Genomic DNA, 25153 nt, shown 5'->3' on the forward strand with positions numbered 1-25153 from the left:
GCTACATCCGGTGTGGGATATCTGAGGGATAAAAATCTACGTACGCTATGTTATGTCTGTTAACTTTATTCCTCTAAGATAAAATTCCATCTATTCAAGCCGGGCGGTGGTGGCGCACGCCTTTAATCCCAGCACTCGGGAGGCAGAGGCAGACGGATCTCTGTGAGTTCGAGGCCAGCCTGGTCTACCAAGTGAGTTCCAGGAAAGGCGCAAAGCTACACAGAGAAACCCTGTCTCAAAAAACCAAAATAAATAAATAAATAAATAAATAAAATAAAAAAAAATTCCATCTATTCAGCTACAGTTCCATCAGGAATTCAGGACAAAAATAAATCTGGATACACCAAACTCTTTATCCCTCTACTTTATTTCTCTGGGATGAAACCCTGTCTACATAGCTTCAGTTCCATCCTGACACTCAGTTAGTTACTCTTTGCTTCTCTTTTACTGTTCCTCAAAGTCCTGCTAACAACTAAGTGTGAGACCAAAATGAGCTATCTTAGAAATGCTTTCACCCCAAAATTAAGGCCTAAGATTTCTCCTTTTGGGAATAGGCCATTAGTTACTGAAACCAGTCAGTTCAGATTTCAGAAACCAGGAAGTGTAGAAGTTCACAGTCACAAGATAGTCACGAGGTAATGCCTGCCAGACTATGGAATGTCCTCTCCCTGGTTTCCAGGGTAACTGGCCACAGAAATGCCCCCACCTGAGGGCAGCCAGTGAGAAATGGTGGTGGGCAACCACTCCCTTAGAAGTAATTTCTAGAAGTCTCTAGAAGCGAGCCAATCAGAATTGTACCCGTACTAGCACCCCTAAATGATGTAACCTTGTGACTTTTCCCTTTAAAAACTGAGCTTGCAGACAGGTGGGCGCTTCCTCCAGCCTCCACTTCGTTGGATGTATTGGATGAAGTCCCTGCCTAGGCTTGTATTGCTTTTGGATATCCAGAATTAAACCTTGCTTTTGCATTCCGGCATGCTCGTCTTTGGTGGTCTCTCTGGGGGTCACGATCTGGGCACAACACTAAGCTCTTACGCTTCCTGCCTCATTATCATCCTCTGTTTCTTCTCCCTCCATCCTACTTGCTCTCTACTCCTGGCTCAAGAGTTCTGCCTTACTATCCACATTACTTCTGTGTTCTTCTCTTCTTCCTGGTCAAGTCTTTCTATCCTGCAGTGTTCTCTCTCTCTGGCCATGGGTTCTCTGTCTCCTCAGGAATGTTCCTCCACCCTACCTTCCACCTTGATATGTAAAAACCTTTTTTTGTTCTCAGTCAATTGCTCTAGAGACCCACTAGGCCTCAAGGGAAGAGGATTGATGGTCTGAGGCTCATTAGCACAAGAAACAAAGCTATGTGTCACCCCTGCCAGCTTGTCTTTGCCTGGTTCTAGCACTGGCTCTAGCAGGAAAGTTAGTTATGTAGACCTTCAGCAGATCTGAAGAGCTGAACTGTTTGCCAATTGTTCTGGGAATATTTGGGCACGCAAGAATTTCATAGTAGAAGACAGCTGAAATATTAAGAGCTAGATAACGTCAAATATTCATAATAAATGGCTTGCCTTTTGACAGACCCTTGGCTGTTCAAAGTATAACTTTAATACACAGCTGACTCTATATAATATATTCTTTTGGCCCACCACACACCAGTATAGTTAAAATCTTAGTTTTCATCTTAGTTTTATTCATCACTTTTAGTAATCCAATCAGAATACCCCTTCAAGGACCTTGATTATATGTAGTTTTGGAAGTAGAAAGCTTTATTTGTTAGTTTTACAACATTCTCATAGCTTTCCTGTAATTTCATGCACATGCATGCAGTGCGTGGACACACACACACACACACAATCGTCTTGGGAAAAGGTCATCTTAATTATTTATAGTAACTTTTATTTTTCAGTTGAAAACATTGGCCATTTTCTTTTCCAGTCACTGCATAGTAATTGGACAAAATATATGTATATAGATGATTCTATTATTTGACTTCTTAGAGATCACTTTTCTTTTAGGAATGAACCTGGTCGTAGAGTAATGGGAATGGATTTATGAATTGCATTATAATTGTGCTTAAAGTTTTCGTGTGTGTGTGTGTGTTACATATGTATGTATTTTCTACTAGGCTGCTACAATGAATACTAAAGATCCTGGCTGGCAGTTTTTGAGATTGTTTAATGGATACGTTTACAGTGGCGTGGAAACCTTGGGGAAGGAGCTGTTTATGTACTTTGGCCCAATAGCTTTACGGTAAGATAAACCTGTACAATACATCATGATGCTCCATGTTTAAATGTATGTGGAAGCCCTGGCTTGCAGCTTGCCAGGTTTCACATTTAATCATATAGAAAGTGTTCCAGATTTAAGAGAACTCCAATGTGAGAGGCTGGGATTCTACCATGGAAAGAAATAAGCTCAAGAAGAGTATGTTGTGATGTCATCATTACTTAGAGTCCGGTCAATTTGTTTTTCTTTGGAAGAAGGCGTCAATAGACTAGCTGGGCTTCTCCAGTACATCAGAGCAAATGTTAATTGCTTTTGGTAACATAGGTTATTTTGCATTTGTGACATTCTAGTTTGGCTTAAGTGCATTACTAGATTTGTTTTGTTTTGTTTTCTGTCTTCTTTCTCCAAAGCTCTGAATGGAATTTGGGAACTTAAGGAATTCATAAACTCCCTGCAGAAATACTGAAGTTCTTGTGGAAATAGGCAGATAATGTATTAGCAAAGAAAGACAAGCCAGATGTATATGTATATGGCCTTGATTGCCCTGATAAGAATTAGGCTAGCATGACCACCTATTTAACTTACAGGGAAATGAGGCAGGTCTGTGAGTTCGTTATGTCTGTTAAATCGCAGTGTGGTTTTAGAGGTTAGCCTCAGGTTTGACTAAGTGTGAATATGGGTTTGCTTCCTGGAACTTTTTTTTTTCTGGTGTCCCTTTAAAGGATTGAGCAGCTATCACATGAAAAGGAAAAGAGCTTTCCCTGGATCCTGGGCTTCTAACTGAAGGTGACTAACACTCAGAGAGGTGACATGGCTCTCTGATTGTTATTTATTGTGTCTCATCTACTGCACATTTAGAGGACTTCAGCTTTCTGTAATTGCTTCCCCTGTGAGGTGTTCTCTCAGTTGTCAGCTGCTTCTGTCCTTGGGCAACATTGTCACATCCTGGCTTTCCTTACTCTGGAATTGATAACATCAGCATATGTCTGCTGGTTCATGCAGTAATGATATATGGCCGGTTACATTCAGTAGATTGATGAGATTGAAAGCACTTAGCTCTGGACAGAGTCATACACAAAGGGACCCATGGACGATAGTCAAAAACATTGATATGGTATTGATTCTTGGTGTTAGGTGTACACTTATTTTGGTGGGATGTAAGGGAGGCTTTTATCAAATGTTCTCTACCACACTGATAAGGAAGGAATCATTTCTCAGCAAAGAGCTGTCAGTAAGTGTTCCATGAAGTTCTAAACAAGGGCAGTCCCATCTTCAAGCTACGTGAACCAGTATCATCCCTGGAGAGTACCTCTCTATCTATATGGGTGGGGAAAAAAAATTCACCGGCTTGCTTACTTTGAATTTCCTGCGGCCCTAATGATTATTCTATGTAGCAATTCAAGGTCACTGGCACATGTTGGAATCTGAACTTAGCAATCAAAAATCAACTACATCCCCTATTACAATATGACTTTAATTTTTAAAAAATGCACTCCTGACCTATGCTTCTGAGGGAATAAATGACTCCATCAGAGAGAGGTGGCATTTGTGTGGAACTGCAGGTCTGTGCACTCTAGATAGAAATGTAGTCTTTGGTTTTTGCTTGCTTTCTGGCCACAGTCCTTGTCTGTATCTCAGAGATTGTATAGCAAGCAACATACTTAGAAGATTTCTTTCAGTTCTCCAAATACCAAGGTTAGCATAATCAAAATTCCCTTTGCATTTTAGTCATTACGCATGTTCATTCACAGGGAAATTATCAACCTTCAGGGATTCATTTGTTTATGAAAGGAGAATGTACTGTAAGAGAATCATTCTATGGTCCACTCGAAGACAGCTAGCTGTGTAAAAAGCTCCACTTAAGAAAAATTCAAATTAGAGAGTTTAATATTTCTGTTAGTAAAGGCTTCATCTAAGGGATCTTAATAGTACCATGGAATACTAAACAGTGTTTCATATGCACTTTTATAGGCATGGTTGCAGTCTTGTGAGATGAATGTCTATATTAACACGCTTCAACTAAAACAAGGCGAAATAATTTTTGCATTTGTTGTTGTCTGGTGTGTGCACATATCACAGCACCCATGTGGAGCTGAGAGGACAACCTTGTGCGGTCTGTTCTCTCCCCATTTTGTGTTGGTGCTTGCAAACTCAGGTCACGGTGCTTCCATGGCAAGTGCCTTTGCCTGCTGAGTCATCTTGCCAGGCCTAATTGCAACAAATAACGACCACAAACTAAGAAATATAAACACATATAATAACCCCACCACCAAATCTCATTTTTATTTACTTTAGACGCATATATGGCTAGCACAGCATGGACATGCATCAATGTGTCTATCCGATCAGTCAGATCTACTGTGTGGACTAACTTTCACCATCAAAACGGATGTAACTATTCCACTTATGAGCACTTGGTGCTTTCTGATTTCTGATTTATGTGACTGACAACTGACTGTGATTTGCACACCTATTCAGAGACTAGAAACTGTATTTCTAATATTTTATATATTTTGCCAATTGACTTTCATAATTAGTTTTGTAGTTTAGTATGAACCTTCCATCTCATAGACATTAGATAATATAACCATTCCTCCTAGTTTGCTAATCTGTCTTCGTGGGATGTATAAACTACTTATAAAGGAGTTTTGCAGCTTAGTATAGTTTTCATATTCCATCACAAAACATGTTGGTTGAAATTTAAGTATGATAAGAATTCTATGAAACTGTATATGTCAGAGTTGTAAATACTTGGTGTTCACACACATATGGGTGTCTTTCCTGTATGTATGTTTGTATGCTCACCATGTGTATGCATGCCCTCTGGGGCCAGGAGAGGACATTCAAGTTCCCTGGGATGGCAGTTACAAATGACTGCGAGTCACCATATGCTGGGAACTGAACCCAGGTCCTCTTAAAAGCTGAGCCATCTCTCTAGCCCTTGGATTGTACTTTTTTGTAAGTGTGTGTGTGTGTGTGTGTGTGTGTGTGTGTGTGTGTGTGTGTTTGTGTTTTTTCTTCCTGTTTCTATCCAGTTGTCCTCACTGACACTTTTGTTGTGGAAATTACCTTTTCTCTAGTAAATTTCTCTGCAAAGTTATTGAGAAGCAGTTGACCTCATCTGTGTATTCCTGAGATCGCCATGTTCTTTAATGGATCCAGGTATCCATTTTCATCAATAATACAGTATTTTAAAGTAAGTTTAAATATGGTAGATGAGTCATCTTGCTTTATTCATTTTTTAATGTTTTTATTTGTTCATTGAGAATTTCAATATATATTTATTATATTCTTTCCCTTCCCCTAACTCCTTCCAGAGCCTTCCATCCTTTCCACACAGCAAACTTCATGTTCTTTCTCTTTTTAAACAAACAAACAAACAAAAAAATGGAGTTCGATTTGTGTAGCTCAAGTTACGCCTGAAGTCTGGTTGGTATGTCCAGTGATACGCCATTGAAGAACTCGCCCAGAAGCTATCAACCATGAGTAGCTTCTTGGCTAGGGGTAGGACTTTCTCTTCTCCATATTTGAATTTTGTCTGCTTTGAACTCTAGATGTAACGGTCTTATTCAATAAGAAACACATTGCCAAATGCAGAGTTAAAAGCCCAAGAGGTCAGAGCAGTAGCTAAGAGCTACTTATCTCTTCGCTGGCACTGCTGTCCTTCCTCTGAGAAAGAGACCTAGTTCCTGTGTGTCTGTCTTTTTATTGACTTTCTGTTCTGCCTTCTCACTGGTTGTAAACCCAACCACAAGACCTCCTCATCACTGCCTGTCTATACAGACCTCCAGGTCTCTATGGCTGGTGTTGAGATTAAAGGTGTGTGTCTCCAGGCCTGCTATGTCCTTGAACACACAGACTCTGCCTGCCATGTGACTGGATTAAGGGTGTGTGCTACCACCGCCCAGCTTCTTCTATGGCTTGCTATTAGCTCTGACCCCCCAGACAACTTTATTTATTAACATACAAATAAAATCACATTTCAGCACAAATAAAATATCACCATATTGAACTTGTGCTTGTCTTCTGCAGGCTCTCCCAGTCTCTGTCAGTTCATATGTGCACCTATTCTGTGTGTGTAGGAAAACTCTGTTTCCTTGAAGTCATCCACCACTTCTGGCTCTTACGATCTTTCTGTCCCCCTCCCCCAACCTCCACATAGGTCCTTGAGCCTTGGGAAGGACATCCCTTATAGGGCTAAGTACTCTAAAGTCTCTTACTCTTTAATTGTTGTCCAGTTGTTGGTCTCTGTATTAAGAGCCATGTACAAGCAGAAGCTTCCCTGATTAGGTTTGAGTGACACACTCATATATGTGTATAACAATAGGTCAGCAAGAGACATTTTGTTGCTTTGTTCATTGAGCAAAATGGTAGTAGTAGGTTTCCTCTAGGGTCCATGACCTATTTATTTAGTCTCAGGTTCTTGGCTTCATTAGCACTGTCTGGTATGGGTTGTGTCTCATTGAGTGGGACTTAAATACATTTTTTTTTAAAAAAGTGTTTGTTTTCTCCCATGACATCCCTGCCACAATTGCACCAGAGGACATATTCATTGGGCTGACCATTTTTGCAGCTCATAGATTACCATAGTAATCATGGGTGAGATTCATGATTACTTTTCTTCTCCAGTGATGTGTATAACAGCTTCCAGTACTAAGAACTCTAGCCAATAAGGATGAAGCTTCCAGTTGAGTACCTGCTGGATCTTTCCATGTTCTATGCCCTAAGTATGTGGTATCTTCAGCAACAGAGTCTTACTGTCAAGTTTGGTGATAAACAATAATGTTTGGGGAAGTGATATATGGGACCAGTTTTCCCAGTGACTTAAAAACATCTAATCCATTCCTGGTATTGGTGATTTTATTTGGTTGCATATGATGTGTAGTTTGGGTATTGTCTCCCTCATAATATAGTAGCTCTGTATTAAATTTATATATGTATATATTTTAGAAAACGTCTATAGTAGTAGATATCCATTTTCTTTCAAGTTTATTTTTGCTATTTTAATTTTTATGGTTTTCCTAATTTTAGGCTCAGCTTTTTGATTGCTACAAAATTCTGTCTAAGGATATTTGAAGGTTTGATAGAGTTTGCATTGAATCTGTATACCAATAAGGTGACTGTTGTTAGATCAGCAATACTGTGTCCTGCTCTGTTAACACAGAGCACATGTTTATTAGGCCTGTTTTGTTTCTTTTATTTGTGTTCTTGAGTTTTCAGTTCCAGGCTTATTTTATATTTCTAGATAAGTTGATGCTTTAGTTACATTCTGTTGCTCTAACAAAGATTATGACCAAGAAAAGGCTCATTTTAGTTTACATTTCTGAGTCATGGTTCATCATTGAGGGAAATTGGGGCAATAATTCAAGCAGGAACTGAAATAAAAACCGTGGAGAAATACTGCTTACTGGCTAGCCCTTAGCCAGCTTTTTATATAGCCTAGGACCATTTACCTAGGGGTGGTACCATGTGCAGTTAGTAGGTTCTCTTATATCAATTAGTGGTCAAGATGATGCTCAAGCGACATGCCCATAGACCAATCTGACCCAGGCAATTCCTAGACTGGGAGTTTTCCTCATAATGACTCTAGGTTTTGTCAAGCTGACCGTCAAGGTTAACCAGAAAAACTGACTATTGGTATTACTGTAAAGTGTACTTTTGTAAAGAGCTGGATTTTGAGTTGTTCGTCTCTAGGAAAATTTTTGAGTGTGTCTTGACCTTGCATCCTGCAGTTTTGCTGACTTCAATTATTCTAGTTTTCTTATTTGCATATTTTGGTGTTATATAGGTTCTTTCTTTGTTTTGTTTTGAGGCGATCTGTATAAATAGTTCTGCCATCTGTGAACTGAGGCTGTTGACTCTTTCTTTCCCAAACATATTTTATTTCTCTTTTTTCCTAGATTGCACTAACTAAGAACCGTCCTGTGATATGGACTGTGAGAATAGTGTACCCTCATTCTGTTTGCTATTTTTTCCCCTGCATCTTTTAGCACCTTTCTTGTTTGTACGCTGTAACATCTCCAGCATAGATAGCTGCACTAGTTGCTGGCAGACAGGATGAAACAACGCAGGGTGGCTTGTGAGATCAAAAGTTTATTGAAACCGAGAGAGAGACACGGAAGCTAATAGCTGAGGAGTTGAAGTGTCTGCTCTGCAGCACTGCTGAGGTCCAGGGGTGGCCGGCTGGACCAGAAGCACTTTTGTCCCTCATTGGGTCTCACTGGAATCCCTGGTCTTCTCTTCAGCATCCTCCTGCAGTGCTGCTGAGTATGGGTACAGTCCTGTGACTGTTGGATGGACTGAAAGTACTTGTCCTTTCCATAATGTTCGCTTACGTTCCTCAGTTAATGCAAGGAGAAGGGTTTTTAAGGTTAGAAAATACAGTGACGTTAGCTCAACTTCCTTTGTCCTCGAACACCCAGTATGTAAAGGAATAGCCGACTCAGCACGTATTCAGGAAACAGGCCTGTTCTAAATAATACTATTTGGTCTAGACAATACCAGTTTGTTTTGGTTCTTTGGCTTTCCAGAGAGCCCTAGCTATGTGTTCAGGTCTTTTCATTGCCCCTTGAGGTGGGAAGAGAAAAGGGTGCTTTATGGGCACACTCAGTGCTGATGCTCTTTCTCTGGCAGTTCATCTACATGGTGAATTATAGGGATTGAATTTTGAGTGATCCTTGAATTCCTACCATACCCTCTGCTTCGTTATGATGGGTTATCCATTCTGCACCTTGCTAGATCGTCTTTTACTGAGAATGTTTTTGTTTTCATGTGAGATGTTGTCCTACAGTTTTATGTTCTTATGCACTTTTCTGTTTAATTCTAGCATTAGGATAAGACTGTCCTCCAACTAATTGTTAATTTCTCTGTCCTTTCTGATTTTTATGTAGATTTTTACTGATACACTGTTAACTTGCTTATTGCGATTGGAGGCCTTGGAAGAAAGGAGAAAGCAAAACAGGTGACATAAAAAAATAATGTAACAACCAATGTGATAGTTAATATTATCAACTTGACAGGATCTAGAATCATCTAGAAGATAAGCCTTCTGGGCATAGCTGTGAAGGATTATCTAGATTAGATTAGCCTCTGGCCATGCCTGGAAAGGAGTATCTTGATGAAGTTATTTGAACTATGAAAACTCAGCCCAAAGATGAGCAGCTTTGATACTGGGCTGCATAAAAGGGGGGAATATAGCTGAGTAGAACACAAATGGCTTTCTTTCTTATTGCAGAGATAGTGTGACCTGATTTTTTAAGCCCCGACTGCCTATATAGTGATATAGGCATGGATACTGCCATGATAGGGTGTATGCTGCCTTGATAGGGTGTATACTGCCTTGATAGGGTGTATATTGCCTTGATAGGGGTGTATACTGCCTTGATAGGGTGTATACTGCCTTGATAGGGTGTATACTGCCTTGATAGGGTGTATACTACCTTGATAGGGGTGTATACTGCCTTGATAGGAATGTATATGTATACACCCTTGAAGTTTGAGTCAAAGCCAACCCTTCTTTCCTTCTTAGATTATTTTGTGAAGATGTCTTATCATAGCAACACAAAAATTAGCAAAGACAGAGACGTGTGAAAGACACAGAGTGAGTGAGGAGTTAAGATAAGTCAGATGGTCTAAAACAAATGCTTGTAACTAACCCAATGGACAAAAAGAAATTTTAATAGAGTTAAGTAGGTATTGTCCTTGGCAAACCCTATGTAGTAGAAAGCTCACAGAATGTCAAATAAAAACAAATATCCCTCACTCAGACCTAGTCGTTGTGTTAAAAGCCAAGAATGAAGAGAAATCCTGGGAACAACTAGATGAAAAGAGACACATGAAGAAACAAAGTTGAAAACTACATTGGGGTTTTCATCAGAAACTCTGCAAGACAGAAGACAGCAGGGAAGCCCCGGAATTGCCAGAACAATAAACCCCTCAACTAAGAACTCTAAAGTCACCGAAAGTATGTATTGAAAAATGAAGGGACGATAAAGACTTGAAAGGAACAAATGAACAAAGCTCTGAGAATCCAACACAGCAGACATGCAATGTGGAGAGGTCTGTCTGTCTCACGTAGGCAATAAATAGCTGGTGAAAAATTGAATCTGCAGGAAGAAGAGTAAACACAGGAAACAGCAGTAAATAGATTTTTTTTTTTGTCTTTAAGTGTGTCTAAATCAATGCCTTACTCCTTTGTTTTATTTCTATTACTGGATGTTTAAATTCATTTACGGATGCAGTTTGTTAATCTGCTCACTGAGGAGACTCCTTATCTCTGATTTGTTTTTTTAGTTAAATATGTTAAAATTTCTCATTTGTTCATGTGTCTTAATATATCAATCATTAGTAGATCAATGAGTGATTATATAAGTAAAATTACTATAATTAGTGTTTTAATTATTACATTATAATTAAAATTACTTTTTAAACAACTATTCCACAGTTCACATTCCATCATTTAATTTTTGTGTATCTCATAATCATGTGTAAGTATATATACTCATTATATTATGTTATATATGTGAATACACACATGTTAAAATCTTTGATTGGCTTCACATAGCTGGAGAAACTGAGACCAATGGGAAAAAGAGCATCCTCAGTTTTTGAGGGACAGACTGGGTTGGCTGTGATGGGCTTGTTCCCTGGAGAGGATGAAGGCTGCCAGCTGCTGGCCCAGCCCATCTGTCCTTCCACACCCACTGGGACTTGTAGCTGGAAATTTTCCTGTGTCCCACCCAGTCTGCAGTCACTCAGACCCAAATAAACAGCTGTCTCTGTCATTTCCACAGCTTTTTGGAAATTGCTTACAATGCTCTTCCTGTTTACTTAGATAATATTATATCCTTCTGAGGTTTTGATAGTTATAATTATAAATTACCTTGGTTATGATAAAAGGTAAATTAGATATGAAACTTTAGACTCACAAATATAGGATTGATAAAATATTTTAATTTAGCCAAATACAAATAGACTAGATATTATAACTGTAATTCTTGCTTGATAACTGTTTTGTTATATGTAATTTTAATATATTAAAGTTAAAACCTTCCTTTTTGGTTAGACAGAAAAGGGGAAGTGCTGTGGGATGTCGCTCTGTATGCTGTAAATGTGTGTTGCTCTGATTGGTTGATAAATAAAGTGGTGATTGGGCAGTAGCCAGAGAGGAAGTATAGGTGGGATAAGCAGACAAGGAGAATTCTGGGAAGAGGAAGGCTGAGTCAGGAGACTCCAGCCTGCTGTCCAGGGAGCAGCATGTAATGGCACACAGGTAAAGCCATGGAACACATGGTGACATGTAGATTAACAGAAATGGGCTGAGTTTAAGTGCAAGAGCTAGTCAGTAGCAAGTCTGAGCTAATGGCCAAGCACTTTTAATTAACATAAGACTCTGTGTGTTTACTTGGGTCTGAGCGACTATGGACCAGGCAGGACACAGGAAAACTTCCAGCTACAGGGATACCCCAGGGCATCCTAAGAAAAAGTGTAGCCCTCTTCTCTTATTACCTCGTAGTATTGTGTGTGTGTGTGTGTGTGTGTGTGTGTGTGTGTGTGTGTGTGTGTGTGTTGTGTGATGGGGGCGTACTACTCTGGGCTAAGCAGTAGCTGCAGACTGTGAAATGGACTGTAACTCTGAAAGGGCCCTTTGTGATGTCAGTGTAGGCCCTGGCCCTGGAGATCTCTGTCCATCAGTCTCTACCCCACAGAGTACTTTGGTGGCCAAGACCTGCAGCAGCCATGCCCTGGCCCTGGAGACGTCAGGCTGCCAGGCTTCATCACACAGAGCTCCAGATCACAGCATCAGTCTACCCAGTCTCCCCCTACCACAATGATAAACTATGACCACGTGCAAGGTGTGAGGGCAAATGCCTCCCTCAAGGAAACTAATGATGTGTATTGCAAGCTACCTTTGCTCTGCCACCCCAGCAAGAACCTGCCAAACAAAGAGGAGGCCAAAAAATTCAGGCTAGCGTCTGAGGCCTTTGAGGTCACATCAGACACTAAAAAGCAATCCGTGTATGACCTTGAGGTCTACGTCAGTCTTTCGCATTTGGTCTGGAAACAACAAAAATAGCCAATGGCCACAAGATTACGAAAGAACGTGTTGTGGAGAGTGGCCAGGAGAGTGTGTGGAGGAAGGGGCCAGAAAGCTTCTGTTAGTGACGATGCTTGGAAAGGAGCTCTCAAAGTGAACAAATGACATCTAACCCGCAGGGTCCTGGACCAGCTACTATCATGAGGAGCCATAGTTAATGATTAAGGATAATCAATGAAAGGATGATAAATGGTGCTGGTGGTGGTGCTGGTTGTGCCATGCGGCACTGGTTACCGAGTGGAAAGGTCACGGTCGCAGCAGAACGCAGTGTTAGTTTTCAGAGCTTTATTAGGAGGGGAAGGGGGGAGGGGAAAGAGAAAGGAGAGCCAGGCCTGGAGAGAGAGAGAGATGGTGTGTGTGTGGGGGGGGGGAGCAGAGCAGAGCAGAGCAGAGCAGAGAGAGAACCGGGAGAGAGAGGATGGGGTTTGCATCGGGCTTTTTAAGGCATGTATGTAGTCGCCAGTGCACACTGATGACGCAAGATGCAAGACCCCTAACTGCTCGTGTGCAGGAGTGAGGGCAGGATCCTAACAATAAATGCGGCAAGTGAGTTCATGTAGACCCTTCTCCCATCCTTAGGGCTTAGGGTGTGTGACTGAAGGCCTAGTGTGTGGGCTCCCGCACCTCAATCCACTCAGTCCCCTCTACCACAATGGGCAACTGCTACCCATGGTTGGGTGTGCAGTCACATGTCTCCCAGGGAATGAATGAAATGTTTTACAAGCTGGCTTTGTGCTGGCACCTCAGCAAGAGCCCGCCAAGCAAAGAGGCCAAAACGTCAGGCTGGTGTCTAAGGCAGATGTGAAAAAGTGATTGGTTTATGATGGTGACGTCTATGAGAGAGCTGGCGGCAACCGTGGCCCATCACCTGGTTTACATTGGGTCTTTTGGGGCTTCGGTAAGTTCCAGGCATTCATGAAGGCCTTCTTGTCTGCCACTAACCAGGGCCTTAGCGGGGCAGCCACACCGCTTGCTTGTCCACTTCCTCTGTGTGTTGAACCAGTCTTCATTCAAATCAGACCTTCTGGGTTTCACCTGGTCCCTCAGTTTACTGTTCATCTCTAGGACCGGAAGATACAGCATGGCACAACAAGGAAGAGGAGAGTCATGTCTGTCTGTCCCACAGGCAAGCTCCAACCCCTAGTGACACTGTGGGGTGTCAGGGAGGCCCTGAGTGCTTTCCAGGAAGGAATCTTTAAGTCTTACCTCACTCTGGGGGGTTTTGCATGTTAAAGGAAGGCTCTTTTGGCAGAGCTGAAGGAGAGGACAGACAGGGTTGTGGCTGATGATTCTGTTATTTAAATGATAAAAATGGTAAGTCCTTGGAGTTGCTTGCAGGAGCAGAAATGATTCAAAGATGGCTTTATCAACTCAAGCCCACCCCAGCATGGATGACAGCTCACCAAGCTGGTGACTTGGAGCACACTGCCACTGCCCAGCCTCCAGGCAGCTCATCAGGTTGGAGAGTGTCCTTTCTAGGTGCCTCTTCAGGGTAGCTCAACTGGTTTGTTTCTTCCAGGGTGCTGCTCTGGTCTTGGGAGGCTTTGCAGCTTGGCTTTGCCCTTGTGAGAGGGACTATCAGTTTGTTTTTTTTGTTTGTTTGTTTGTTTACTCTGGCAAGGAGGAGACTAGTGAATCTGGCCAGTTTCAAAGCCTTCCTAAATATATTTTGAGTTGTTTACCTCACTGCTTAAGGAGCTTCCCTGCAGGATGGAATATTTCAATCTCGGAGGAAACTTATACAATGACGGGTTGGATCCAGGACTCTCCACATGGTAGCTAAGCACGCCGCCAGTGAGTTACATCCCAAGCCCAACACAAATATTTTCACTTTTTGAATTACATTTTAGCTCATACATAAAGACAAAGAAATTGTACATATAATTAACAGTGTATGTACAAGTGGTTTGTTGACTTATTTGAGACAGGGTAAGGTATTAAAGTCTCGGGCTGGCTTCAAACTTACATTGCAGTAGAGGATTGTCTCGAACTTCTGACTCTCCTGACAGATTCATTTCACATGTCTTAGAAACAAAACATTGTCATCACTAGGCCTTCTGGCTTATGCCTGTGATCCCAGGCACTCAGGAGGCCAAGGCAGAGGGAATCAAAAGTTCCAAGCTAGCATGAACAATTTAGTGAGATCTTGTCAAAAAAAAAAAAAAGGCTGAGCTGTAACAGCTCAGGGATAGTGCCAGAATATGCCAGGGTTTGGGTTTAAATTCCAGAACTGCACAGCCCAGCCCAGCCGTGACAGCCTGCTATATACAGAGCAATGGGCTTTGTTTCATGCCTTCCAGCACTTCCACACACACCAGCAAGACCAGGCAACATTTAGATTCTCATCACTTACATGGATGGACAGTCAGTCATGCAGGGAAGTCTGTTTCTAAATGGCCCATCAGAGTTCCCACTCAGGCAGCAGAGCTAAGACTCTGTGTGTGTGTGTGTGTGTGTGTGTGTGTGTGTGTGTGTGTGTACGCATGCGCCCTAGGGGCTGGTGGATGGGGTTTGGGGAGGTCTTGCTTACAGATATCACTGAGCTTCCATACCTGTAAGACTGCTTTCTGGCTGTACTTGCCTGACTGTGGAGTGACTCCTATGCACCGTTCTTCCTGTTCTTTTGAAGGATGGTGAGTTCTTTTATTCTTTTTCCTAGCTGCTGTTGTTGTCTTGAGACTAGTCTCACTGTGTAGCCCTGGCTGTTCTGGAACTCACTGTGTAGACAGGGCTGGCCTCGAACTCACAAAGACCCCTTGTGTCTGTCTCCAAGTGCTGGGATTAAAGGCACGGGCCACCACCCCTGGCCCTATCACTATTTATTCTTGGTTTATATTCCGGGTCTTTAGATGTCTTGCAAACTTGTCTCCCACTCTGCAAACATTTTAAACATTAATAATTAATGCTGAACATTAAAAAAAGAGAAGGAAGATGATCCAGCTCTTACTGCTGCTGCATGGCTGACGGTGTGCTTTCTCCTTGACTCTGCTCCATTTGCTGCTCTCAGCCATCCGGGCAAATTCACGGTCCAGGATCTCCACTCTCCCTTCCCTAGCTGTAGACCACTGTTGCTGTTACCCTATGAAAGTCTTCTGATAGACCGACCGATGGAGGAGGCGAGGTTCTCATGAAAGTCTTCTGATAGACCAATGGAGGAGGCGAGGTTCTCGTTTCTTCTCAACAGGCCTTGGTGTGGACCATAGGGTTGCAGTATTCAGGCTCACAGCCTCTCTCTTGACCATGGCAGTCTCTGACATGGCATCTGTGGGTGCTCTTGGGGTCCAGATCTTCCCCTTTCTCTTCCCTAAGGAGATTCTCTGCTGGATTCTGTGCCGAAGTTGGCTTCCAGGTTCATCTCCAGGGACCAGTAGCTTTTGTTTCCACCTCATTCTTAACAGCAGGCGCTCGTTAGCCCTCACCTGGTGGCAAAAGGGTTTCCTGTCTTATTCCAGGCATTTAACTCTTATACATCAGGTCCAAACCTACTGCTTGGGCAGAGGAGGTGTCCTGAGCCCTCTGCACATACAGGCGGTATTGGATGCTACTCCTCAGCTATACCTTTCAACACTTCCGCTTCATGTTAGAGAATGTTCCAGAAGCAGACAGGCTTTCTTAAGGATGCTCCCAGGGTTCAAAAGGCAGCCCTTTTCTGTCTCCTGACCCGATGCCTCCCTTTTCATGCCCAGCTCCTCCATGCGTGTAGGGGTTATAAACCATCACATTACCCCACACGTGATATTTAAAACTTTCCTAAAAAATTAGCTTTGCTACTTACCTATTTTCTTAATGGTGGCTTCCTCTTAAAATCTCTTTCCTGGATGTAATAGGGGCCCATGAACTGACATTTAGAGAATCAAATCTGTGTCGATTGTTTTAAAATCCTCCATGTTTTTCATGATGCCTATATATTCTTACTCTAAAAGGTAAGTAGCAACACACATGACATTTGTTTGTTGCTTGGAGCTTAATCATCACAATAGTTAGCTATTTAATAATATAAATGCAAAGGAATACAAGATAGAGTCGTTTCATGTGCATTTTGCCCCTAAATTGAATGTATTTACAAGACAAAGGTGTACTTGCTTTGTTCGTAGTTCTTATTGGGGCTACTCCTGCCTTCGACTCGGGTCTTAACCTTTGAGGTGTTTGATGTGGATGTGGTTTCATTATGGGAAGTGATTTAGAATCCACTTTATGAGCCGTGCCGCTGAAAAGATTTTAGATATGATGGCTTCTGGGCATGACAGTTGTACACCTTTCACTGGGGCTGAGCCTCCATAAGCTAAATTATGAAGTACTTACAGGTACCCATTTTTCCTGTCAAGAACTATGGGGCATGTAAAATTCATTTATGATTGATAGTAGGGCACACAGAGTTTAAAACCCACATTTTAAAAGTTAGACGTGTTAACCTTGTACAATACTGTAACGCGGTGCTTTGGAATTAGAAGCGCACAGCAGTAACACTTGCTGCCAAAAGAACCGTATTTATTAACTCAACAAAGCTGTAAGGAAACATTTGAAAGGCAGGACACAGCATTTCATCTTGAGGATAATTTTTGATCTTCATCAGAGGTCTCACAAAAAATCACTTCTTTTTAACTGGACATGCTAATCAATTCTACAAAATCTGAAAGGTTATGAATTTTTCATCACTCCATTGTAGCTTTGAAGTTAACTGTAAATATTTATAAATCCATTCTTCCCGATATATATAAAAGTAAATGAAAAATGAAAGGAATTGGACAAGTTTTTGACGCATCCTCCCTCCATTTATGTCTATCACAAATCTGTGTGTGTGTGTGTGTGTGTGTGTGTGTGTGTGTGTGTGTGTGTGTGTGAAATGTCTCAATGCTTAGCTCAGACAGAGGGGAAGAGAAGCGTATATTAAACTGTAGACCTTGTTTTACAAATCTTCCAATTCACTGTAGCTAAGCTAAGGAATCTGAATGTTCGTGGCTTTGTAGAATATATAAACAAAACATAATCAATTTTTAGGGTTTATGCTTTTGAATAAGTAAATGTGGAAAGATGCTAGACTGTTCTGTGAACAAAGATATTTTATCTGACTCGGGGGGAAAAACAGTTATGTTCTTTTCGGCTAAGTGTTGGAACCTTTACACTTTCTCTAGGAAGTGATTTTAGCAGTTTAGCTATCTTTAAAAGTAACTATCCTGTGTAACATTAGTTTGTTTATAATTTCTAAAAAGCAATTAACGCAATGCACGATATGCTTCTATTACTCAAAAATGGGCTGTCTCTGTTTCAGGATTCATTTTGGGATGAAAGGCTCCATCTTGATTAACCCATGTGAGTCTGAAAACAGAGGTGGGGATTCTCCAACTCTCCAAGTGCAGCTCACCAGTGACTTGATCTGTTTCTTCGACTCTTCAGTGGAACTCAGGTAAAAAAAAAAAAAAAAAAAAAAAAAAGGAATTTTTAACCATTTAATAAAAAAATAAAAATAGGATGCCAGGACAAGGAGTAGAGTTGTTTTTGTAACTGGACTTGACTTTTGTTTTATTTTTTGGTTAGATAACAGAAGAACTAGCAGAGATGCTAAACTTTTAGCACCGAGAATAAAGATTCTGAGAAAGGCACTCTGTGCTTTAGCTGCCATACAGCGTAGCAGGGATCTGCAGTTTGGTTTCCACACCACACATGTCAGTTAACAAACACGTCATAATCCACAAAATGTCATAAAGGAACCTTCAAATGTCATTAATCAGGTCAACACTGTTTGTGGGGGTCCTCTTGCTCTGTTGACCGTTGGCCGTCAGGTCGAGAGGGAAAAGAGGCAGAGGGAATAACAGAAAGCTTTGTATGCAGCCCATGAGCATGAACGGAGACAGCCCTCCAGGAGACAGACTTCCGTGAATCCGCTCAACTTTCTTCCAGAGCATAAGGAATATATAGGCGTGGGGGAACCTCGGGACAAGCCCTAATTTGAATTAAGTGGCACACTCCTATCACAAGGCTTAGTATGTGGCAGTAGGGTCCTATAGCAGAGCTCCTTAGAACAAGTCTTCTTAGCAGGGATCTGTGCCACGGGTCAAGCTAAAGGTGAATCGGGCATCTAGTTTAGAAACAGGCATCTGGTTTAGAGACAGCTTTTGGATAAGGTCAGCCCTCCAGGCCCAGGGACATTCTCCAGATAAGGGCAGGTCAAGAGCAAGAAGCTTTACTGGAGAGGGAGGGAGTTCCATATTGCTGAGCTTAGAGAAAAAAAAAACACTGCTAGGCTTATGGCGGACTGTGACCTCTAACCAGCCAGCGATGTATTCCAACAACTGTTCACCCAAAGAATTCATATGCCATAAGTGTTTGCATTTATATCAAAGCCCATTTAATGAATCTAAACTTAGGAGGCAGACTTATGATTCATGTGTTCTATACCTCTTCCTATAGGAATTCAATGGAAAGCAAACAGAGAATAAGAATGATGGAAGAACTGGACGTGTGTTCACCGAAGTTCAGCTTCTCAAGAGCAGAAAGCGAAGTTAAAAAGCAGCAAGGTCGGATGCTCTGCGATGTGGTCCTGGATCAGAAAGTGCTGCCTGGTGTAGGGAACATCATCAAAAATGAAGCTCTCTTTGACAGTGGTCTCCATCCAGCTGTTAAAGTATGAGTATTTCCAAATTTGATTCCAACTTGTTTCTAAATACGTAAGGATCCGGTGTGAAACAGAAAGCTGTGTTTAGCGACATATCTCTACCTACTCCAGGCATCTCTTAAGTCTTGGCTTTAGGAGTCAACTTCTTGGTGTGGTCATCTCTGACTCCCTGTTAGAGCTGCCGTGTCTCAATTCCTACCCTCTGTAATTCTTAGCTTGCTTTGATTTTATTTTCCCCATACCTTGTGTTGGTTTTACTTTCAAAGGTATTTTACTCATTATACTTAATGCTTTAAAAAAAAAAAAAAAAAAAAAAAAAGCTTCTCTTCTTCAGCTAGAAGGTCACCCCTAAGGAGGTAAGTGATGTTTCACTGAAATAGGGAAATAGCACAGTGTCTAGCTTTAGAGAGATATTTGTGGTATGTATGAATAAATAAATTAGGCTTACCATTTTTTTCCCTATCTGGCATATTAAATATATACTCTACACCATATGCATGGATTCTAATTTATAGCTATAAATAATAGAAAAAAAAAACTCTTGCTGAATAAGGATGAAATTCAGGTAGCAGGGACTAAAGAATGAATGAGCAGAGAGCAGAAGACAGAAAATCCCCAGTCCTTGTTCAATTAGCTTAGATTGGCGTGAAGGGAAAAGCAGTAGACTTTTCGAATGGGATACCAGGACGAGGAATGGATTCAGTTTTGTTGTTTTGTTCTCCAACTGAAGAGACTTGTTTTTCTAGGAGACAGAATTAGTTGAGAGGAGGTATGGAGAATAGGGATTAACTGAGTAGGGTTCTGAGAAGGGAGAGACAGAACGGCAGCATCCATCCAGACATTTGTTTCTAGGGAGGAAGTTGGCACTTAGGGCTCTTTCCCACATTTGTTCCTGTTAACTAAATCCAAACTGTATCAACTGTTTCTGCTAAGGAGAGCTTGTTACGTACAAGTCCACATAGACCTCTTTGTTTTGTGCATATAGTTTCTCTCGCTGATTTGGGTAAAATCCAAATCATTAGTAATTAAAATTTAAAAGAAACTAGTTCATGATAATATTAGGTTAGGTTCTGCTTTTTAACACTTAAAACAACTTAGTTCAATGCAGCAATACTGAAATAGGATCTTGACAAAAATCAGCTTTTGAAAAATCACGTGGACTTCTTTGGAGAATGTTCTCTCGAAGAGAACCAAGGGTCTGGGAGATAGCCTGTCTAGCATGTGAGATCCCAGTTTTGATCTCTAACATTGGAGTTAGTAAGAGAGAATGATAGAGAGAATGGGCATGAATTTTGAATCTGTTGTTAATTCTCTGTAAAAGAACTGTTGAGGTTTTGCTACAGTCACGAATAAATTATGAAATATTGTTTTGCGTTAAGGTGTGTCAGCTATCAGAGGAGCAGATCCACCACCTTGTGAAGATGATCCGCGATTTCAGCATTCTCTTTTATAGGGTAGGAAAGATTTTTTTCAACTGCGCCTTCGTTACACCGGTGGTTTCCTCTTTTGACTTACCAGGGTGTTAAAGCTGCAGGTCGCCCTCTAGTGGTAAGAGGAAAGAGTTCCAGGGAGCAAGAGCGACATCTTAAAGGGCAATTGGTGTCTTAAAATTTTAGGTCAACACGCCTCACTCTGAGTATATTTAGTTATGCTTATACTAATTTAGATAGCAGCTATGTTAGTATTTTACTTGAATTCTTATTATATCTGGACATATAAAGCACAGACTTAATACTTAGGGGTAAACAGACTTGGGTTCATTCAGGTTTTGCCAATGATTATGTGTGGTTTAGGTTATTTCGATAATTTAGGTTTTTTTTTTAATCTAATAAGAGATTATATTTCTGTCTGTACAGCAAAAGCTGTTCTAGAGATAACACAAGCACTTATTAACATGTTAGTTAGCAAGTTGTATAATGTTCATATAAACAATGGGTAATAACTAAGCCCGTTTTCCCACCACAATTCAAACTGTGTGTTTTTATACTGTGCTCAGAGATGAAGGGGTTATAATGGTCTTCATTAATTGACCTAAAGTTAATGAACCTCTCACAGTCCATGACTACCTTCAGTAATCATGGCAATTTTACAATGACCCGTGCCCATTTATTCTTCCAGAGAAAAATGACTATAGGAAACAGTCCACTTTGCCCACAGCAAATTGGGCATTTCACTACCATGCTCAAATTGGCATATGCTGTTTGTGTAGTTTCAGCCCGTATATAGTCATATTTCTGAATTTTTATGTTTTTATACGGCTGGTAGAAACCAAAGATATTCTCTCTGTAGGAACTTGCAACACTGAGTATAGAATAAAACTATGGCAGAAAATCCAAAACATCTTTTGAAACAAAATTTATACCAAAATAGAGCATATTCTCTGTTAGGATAGTATTTGAGTTTTTATTTTCTTTTCAAGCAAATCTTTAGAGTTCAGAAAAAAAAAAAAGTCCTTTATCAGGCCAACAAAGAAAATGCTCTCGTTAAATTTTATCCCCTAAAAATAACTTTTTTGGCCGTTGAAACTGAGTGAGTAGCTCCCTTGTTCTAAAAGCAATCAGATTTGAAGCTAATCTAGCCCTTTTCTTACAACCATGTAATTATGTTTAATTAAGAAAGCCTTAAAAGCATAAAAGAGATTTTAAAATATAGAACTTTTATATATCATTTAGATAAGAGGATAAAGCAGAGAGCAGCTTGGAATACTAATAAGTTAAAACATAATGACTCAATTATTTCATACAAATCTTATTTGATAGACATTACTAAATTTTGTCAATACCTTTTACTTTGATGAAAAATTATATGGAACTATGTACAAATTTTTGACATTTGCAGAGATAACTCAATTTTCTGAATATAGCTCTGTTCCCCATAACAACAGACTTGAGCATAAACAGACTAATTTTATGTATTTTCTTTTTTTTTTAGTGTTGTAAAGCAGGATCTACCATTTCTAAACACTATACGGTTTATCAGCGTCCCAACTGTGGCCGGTGCCACTGCAAAATTACTGTGTGTCGCTTAGGGGAGAACAGCAGGATGACATATTTCTGTCCTCACTGTCAGAAAGAAAACCCTCAGTCTGTTCAAATATGGTAAGAAAACTCAGATTATCTCTCCAGTGGCTAATAATCTGAACATGTAACTAAAGGGCTGCCAGACTACTACTGATCGCATGTAGTTACTACAGAACAAAGAGATTGAAAACATGTATGAAAAATGATTGCCAAGGCATGGGTGAGAATGATTGTCAGACCCAGAGTCAACACGTTAGACCTAGAACCAGAATTATTTGTTTTTAAAGTTAATAAGAATTGTGACGGGTCTCGTTTGAAGAATGATTGCAAGCAACTCCAAACCAAATCTTAGAAATTTCAGCATTGGGAAAGTTGGAATAGAATAAGTTAGATTTTTGAACGAGGTGTCAGTACAGTGCCCGCCCGGGACATTTCATGGGCCACATGACAAGATGGGTAATGGCCGAGGGTTACCAGCGTGGTATTTTTAGGTGAAGCATAAAATGCTCAGCTCAGTGAGACTAGAAGCAGAAATGAACCGAGACCTGAGCTTTGGTGACCTATTGCTTTTGAGTGGGAGCAGACAAAATGATGTGATTGCAAACAGGAAGAAATAGGCCTCACTGAGCTGTGCAAAACCCGAGGAGGAGGGTGAGTCATTATTCTGTGGAGCGCATAGAGGCACGCCTTATGTTTTCATAAATATATCCACATCCACTGGCTTGCTTTTTCCTTCCGTGTTCTATTTCTGTATAACTCCTGCTCTGCCTCCCAGGTATCTTATATCTCCTCCTGTCCACCTGTTTTATTATAGGAACCGTCGTCGGACAGCTAATTGTATTGGTTGTGTGGGTTTCCGATTTTATTTTTCATGGGACAGTTATATGTGTATTTGACTCCATGCACTTAACAGTATCTAGTTCATAGAAAACCTTCACTGTATTTGTCTGTTGAATAAATGATTAATGTTCTGTGTTTGTCTACATCTATAGCTCCTTCCAGATTTTGAGATTGAAAGTTTTCCTTTTTTCTTCCAAGTAGTCAGTAAAAGATATTTAACCATATAAACAAGATATTTGTCAATTCCAAAGGGTTTGGAGATGAGGCTTAAAGACTCATAGAGTTCCTGAAAGAGATTTAGGTTTACTTGTTAGCTCTGCTGAATTGGAACTGTCATGGGGTGCGTAATCCCTCTCCTCTATTCCACCCTAATCCTGTTTTTTAATTAATTTATTTATTTTTAATGACTTTTTATTTATTTATTTTACATCCTAACTTCAGTTTCCCTTCCTTCCTCTCCTCCCAGCCCCTCCCCCATCCACTCCTCTGTTTCTGTTCAGAAAAGGGCAGGCCTCCCATGGATGTCTACTAAACAGGGCATATCAAGTTGCAGTAAGACTTGGCACCTCCCCTCAGATTAAGCTGGACAAGGCAACCCAGTATGAGAAATAGGGTCCCAAAAGCTGGCAAAAGAGTTAGAGACACCCTCTGCTCCGACTGTTAGGAGTCCCATAAGACCAAGTAATACAACTGTAACATGTACAGAGTGCCTAGGTCAGTCCCATGTGGACTCCCTGGTTGTCGGTTCAGTCTCTGTGAGCCCCTATGAGCCCAGGTTAGTTGATTCTGTGTTTTCTTGTGGGGTCCTTGACACCTCTGGCTCCTTATCGTTCTTCCTTCCTCTCTTCTGCAAGATTCCCCAAGTTCTGCCTAACGTTTAGCTGTAGATCTCTACATCTGTTTCCACCAGTTACTGAATGAAGCCTCTCTTGAGTATTGGAGTAGAGTAAATTGGACAATTGGAGTATAGCAAAGTATCATTAGGCATCATTATACTGACATTTTTTTTTTAATCCATTCGTGTTTGGTTTTATCCTAGGTCTCTGGTCTACCCAGCCTTTGGGTCCTGGTGCTCCAGGCAGTGTCAGGGGTGGGCTCCCTCTCATGGTATGGGTCTCAGGTTGGACCAGTCATTGGTTGGCCACTCCCACAATCTCTGTGCCACCTTTACCCCTGCACATCTTGTAGGCGGGACAAACTGTAGGTCGAAGGTCACAGGAGTAAGTTGGTGTCCCCGTCCCTCCACTGGAAGTCTTCTCTGGTTACGGGAGATGGCCAGTTCAGGCTCTGTGTCCCCTATTGCTAGGAGTCTTTGCTAGGGTCACCCTCGTAGATTCCTGGGAGTTTCCATCGCACTAGGTTTCTAGCTCGTCCTATAATGCCCTCCTGTTTTCCAGTATTCTCCCTGTCTGGCACCTCCACCTGATCCCTCCTGTTCCCTTCCCCGCATGCCCCCAGTCCACCCTCAAAGTCTATTCTATTTTCCCTTCCCTGGGAGATCCAAGTATTCCCCCCTTGAGCCCTCATTATTACTTAGCTTTTCTGGGTCTGTGAATTGTAGCATGGTTATTTTTCACTTTACAGCCAATATCCACTTATAAGTGAAAACATATCATGTTTGTCTTTCTGGGTCTGGGTTACCTCAGTCAGGAGGATATTTTCTAGTTCCATCCATTTGCCTGCAAATTTCCTGATGTCGTTGTTTCTAACAGCTGAGTTATACACCATTGTGTAAATGCACTACATTTTCTTTATCCATTCTTTGGTTGAGGGGCATCCAGGTTGTTTTCCAGGTTCTGGCTATTTTGAATAAAGCTGCTATGAACATTGTTGAGCAAATGTCCTTGTGGTATGGTGGAACATCCTTTGCGTATATGCCCAGGAGTGGTATAGCTGGGTCTTGAGGTAGATAGAGCCCTCTCCTCCATTCCATGCTAATCTTGTTTTATATACTGGCCTACAGTTTAACACTCTGGAGAATCATTCACACAAGATAAATACATGTATAGCTTTTTTTTTTTTTTTTTTTTTTTTTTTTTTGGTTTTTCGAGACAGGGTTTCTCCGCGTAGCTTTGCGCCTTTCCTGGAGCTCACTTGGTAGCCCAGGCTGGCCTCGAACTCACAGAGATCCGCCTGCCTCTGCCTCCCAAGTGCTGGGATTAAAGGCGTGCGCCACCACCGCCCGGCACATGTATAGCTTTTAAAGTTTGAAAACCAATACTACTTGCCCCATTTTTAAGATTTCTGTGAATAAATACAGTCTTTATTTCTACTAAATATCTGGGCACTTTTTATATTAACTAAAAATTTTTTGTTTTAATTTAAAGTTATTTCAAGATTTGAGGTTAGAGCTTGGTGGTAGCACAC

The 25153-nt window shown here is 41.0% G+C and overlaps 1 protein-coding gene across 2 annotated transcripts in view; it reads left to right on the forward strand.

Annotated features, from left to right (window-relative positions):
* Positions 1–25153, forward strand: part of Neil3 (nei like DNA glycosylase 3) — a 64535-nt gene that overhangs the window by 25266 nt on the left and 14116 nt on the right. Inside the window, exons 2-6 of one of the 2 annotated variants that reach the window (XM_006970907.4) lie at positions 2117–2241; positions 17583–17717; positions 18722–18935; positions 20306–20380; positions 21858–22024. In XM_006970907.4, the coding sequence (XP_006970969.1) occupies positions 2117–2241; positions 17583–17717; positions 18722–18935; positions 20306–20380; positions 21858–22024 (716 nt within the window). The remainder of the gene's footprint in view (positions 1–2116; positions 2242–17582; positions 17718–18721; positions 18936–20305; positions 20381–21857; positions 22025–25153) is intronic. The other variant, XM_076553319.1, reaches the window with a different exon arrangement.

This window comes from Peromyscus maniculatus, chromosome 17 (genome assembly GCF_049852395.1).
Source record: "Peromyscus maniculatus bairdii isolate BWxNUB_F1_BW_parent chromosome 17, HU_Pman_BW_mat_3.1, whole genome shotgun sequence".
Classification (NCBI taxonomy): Eukaryota; Metazoa; Chordata; class Mammalia; order Rodentia; family Cricetidae; genus Peromyscus; species Peromyscus maniculatus.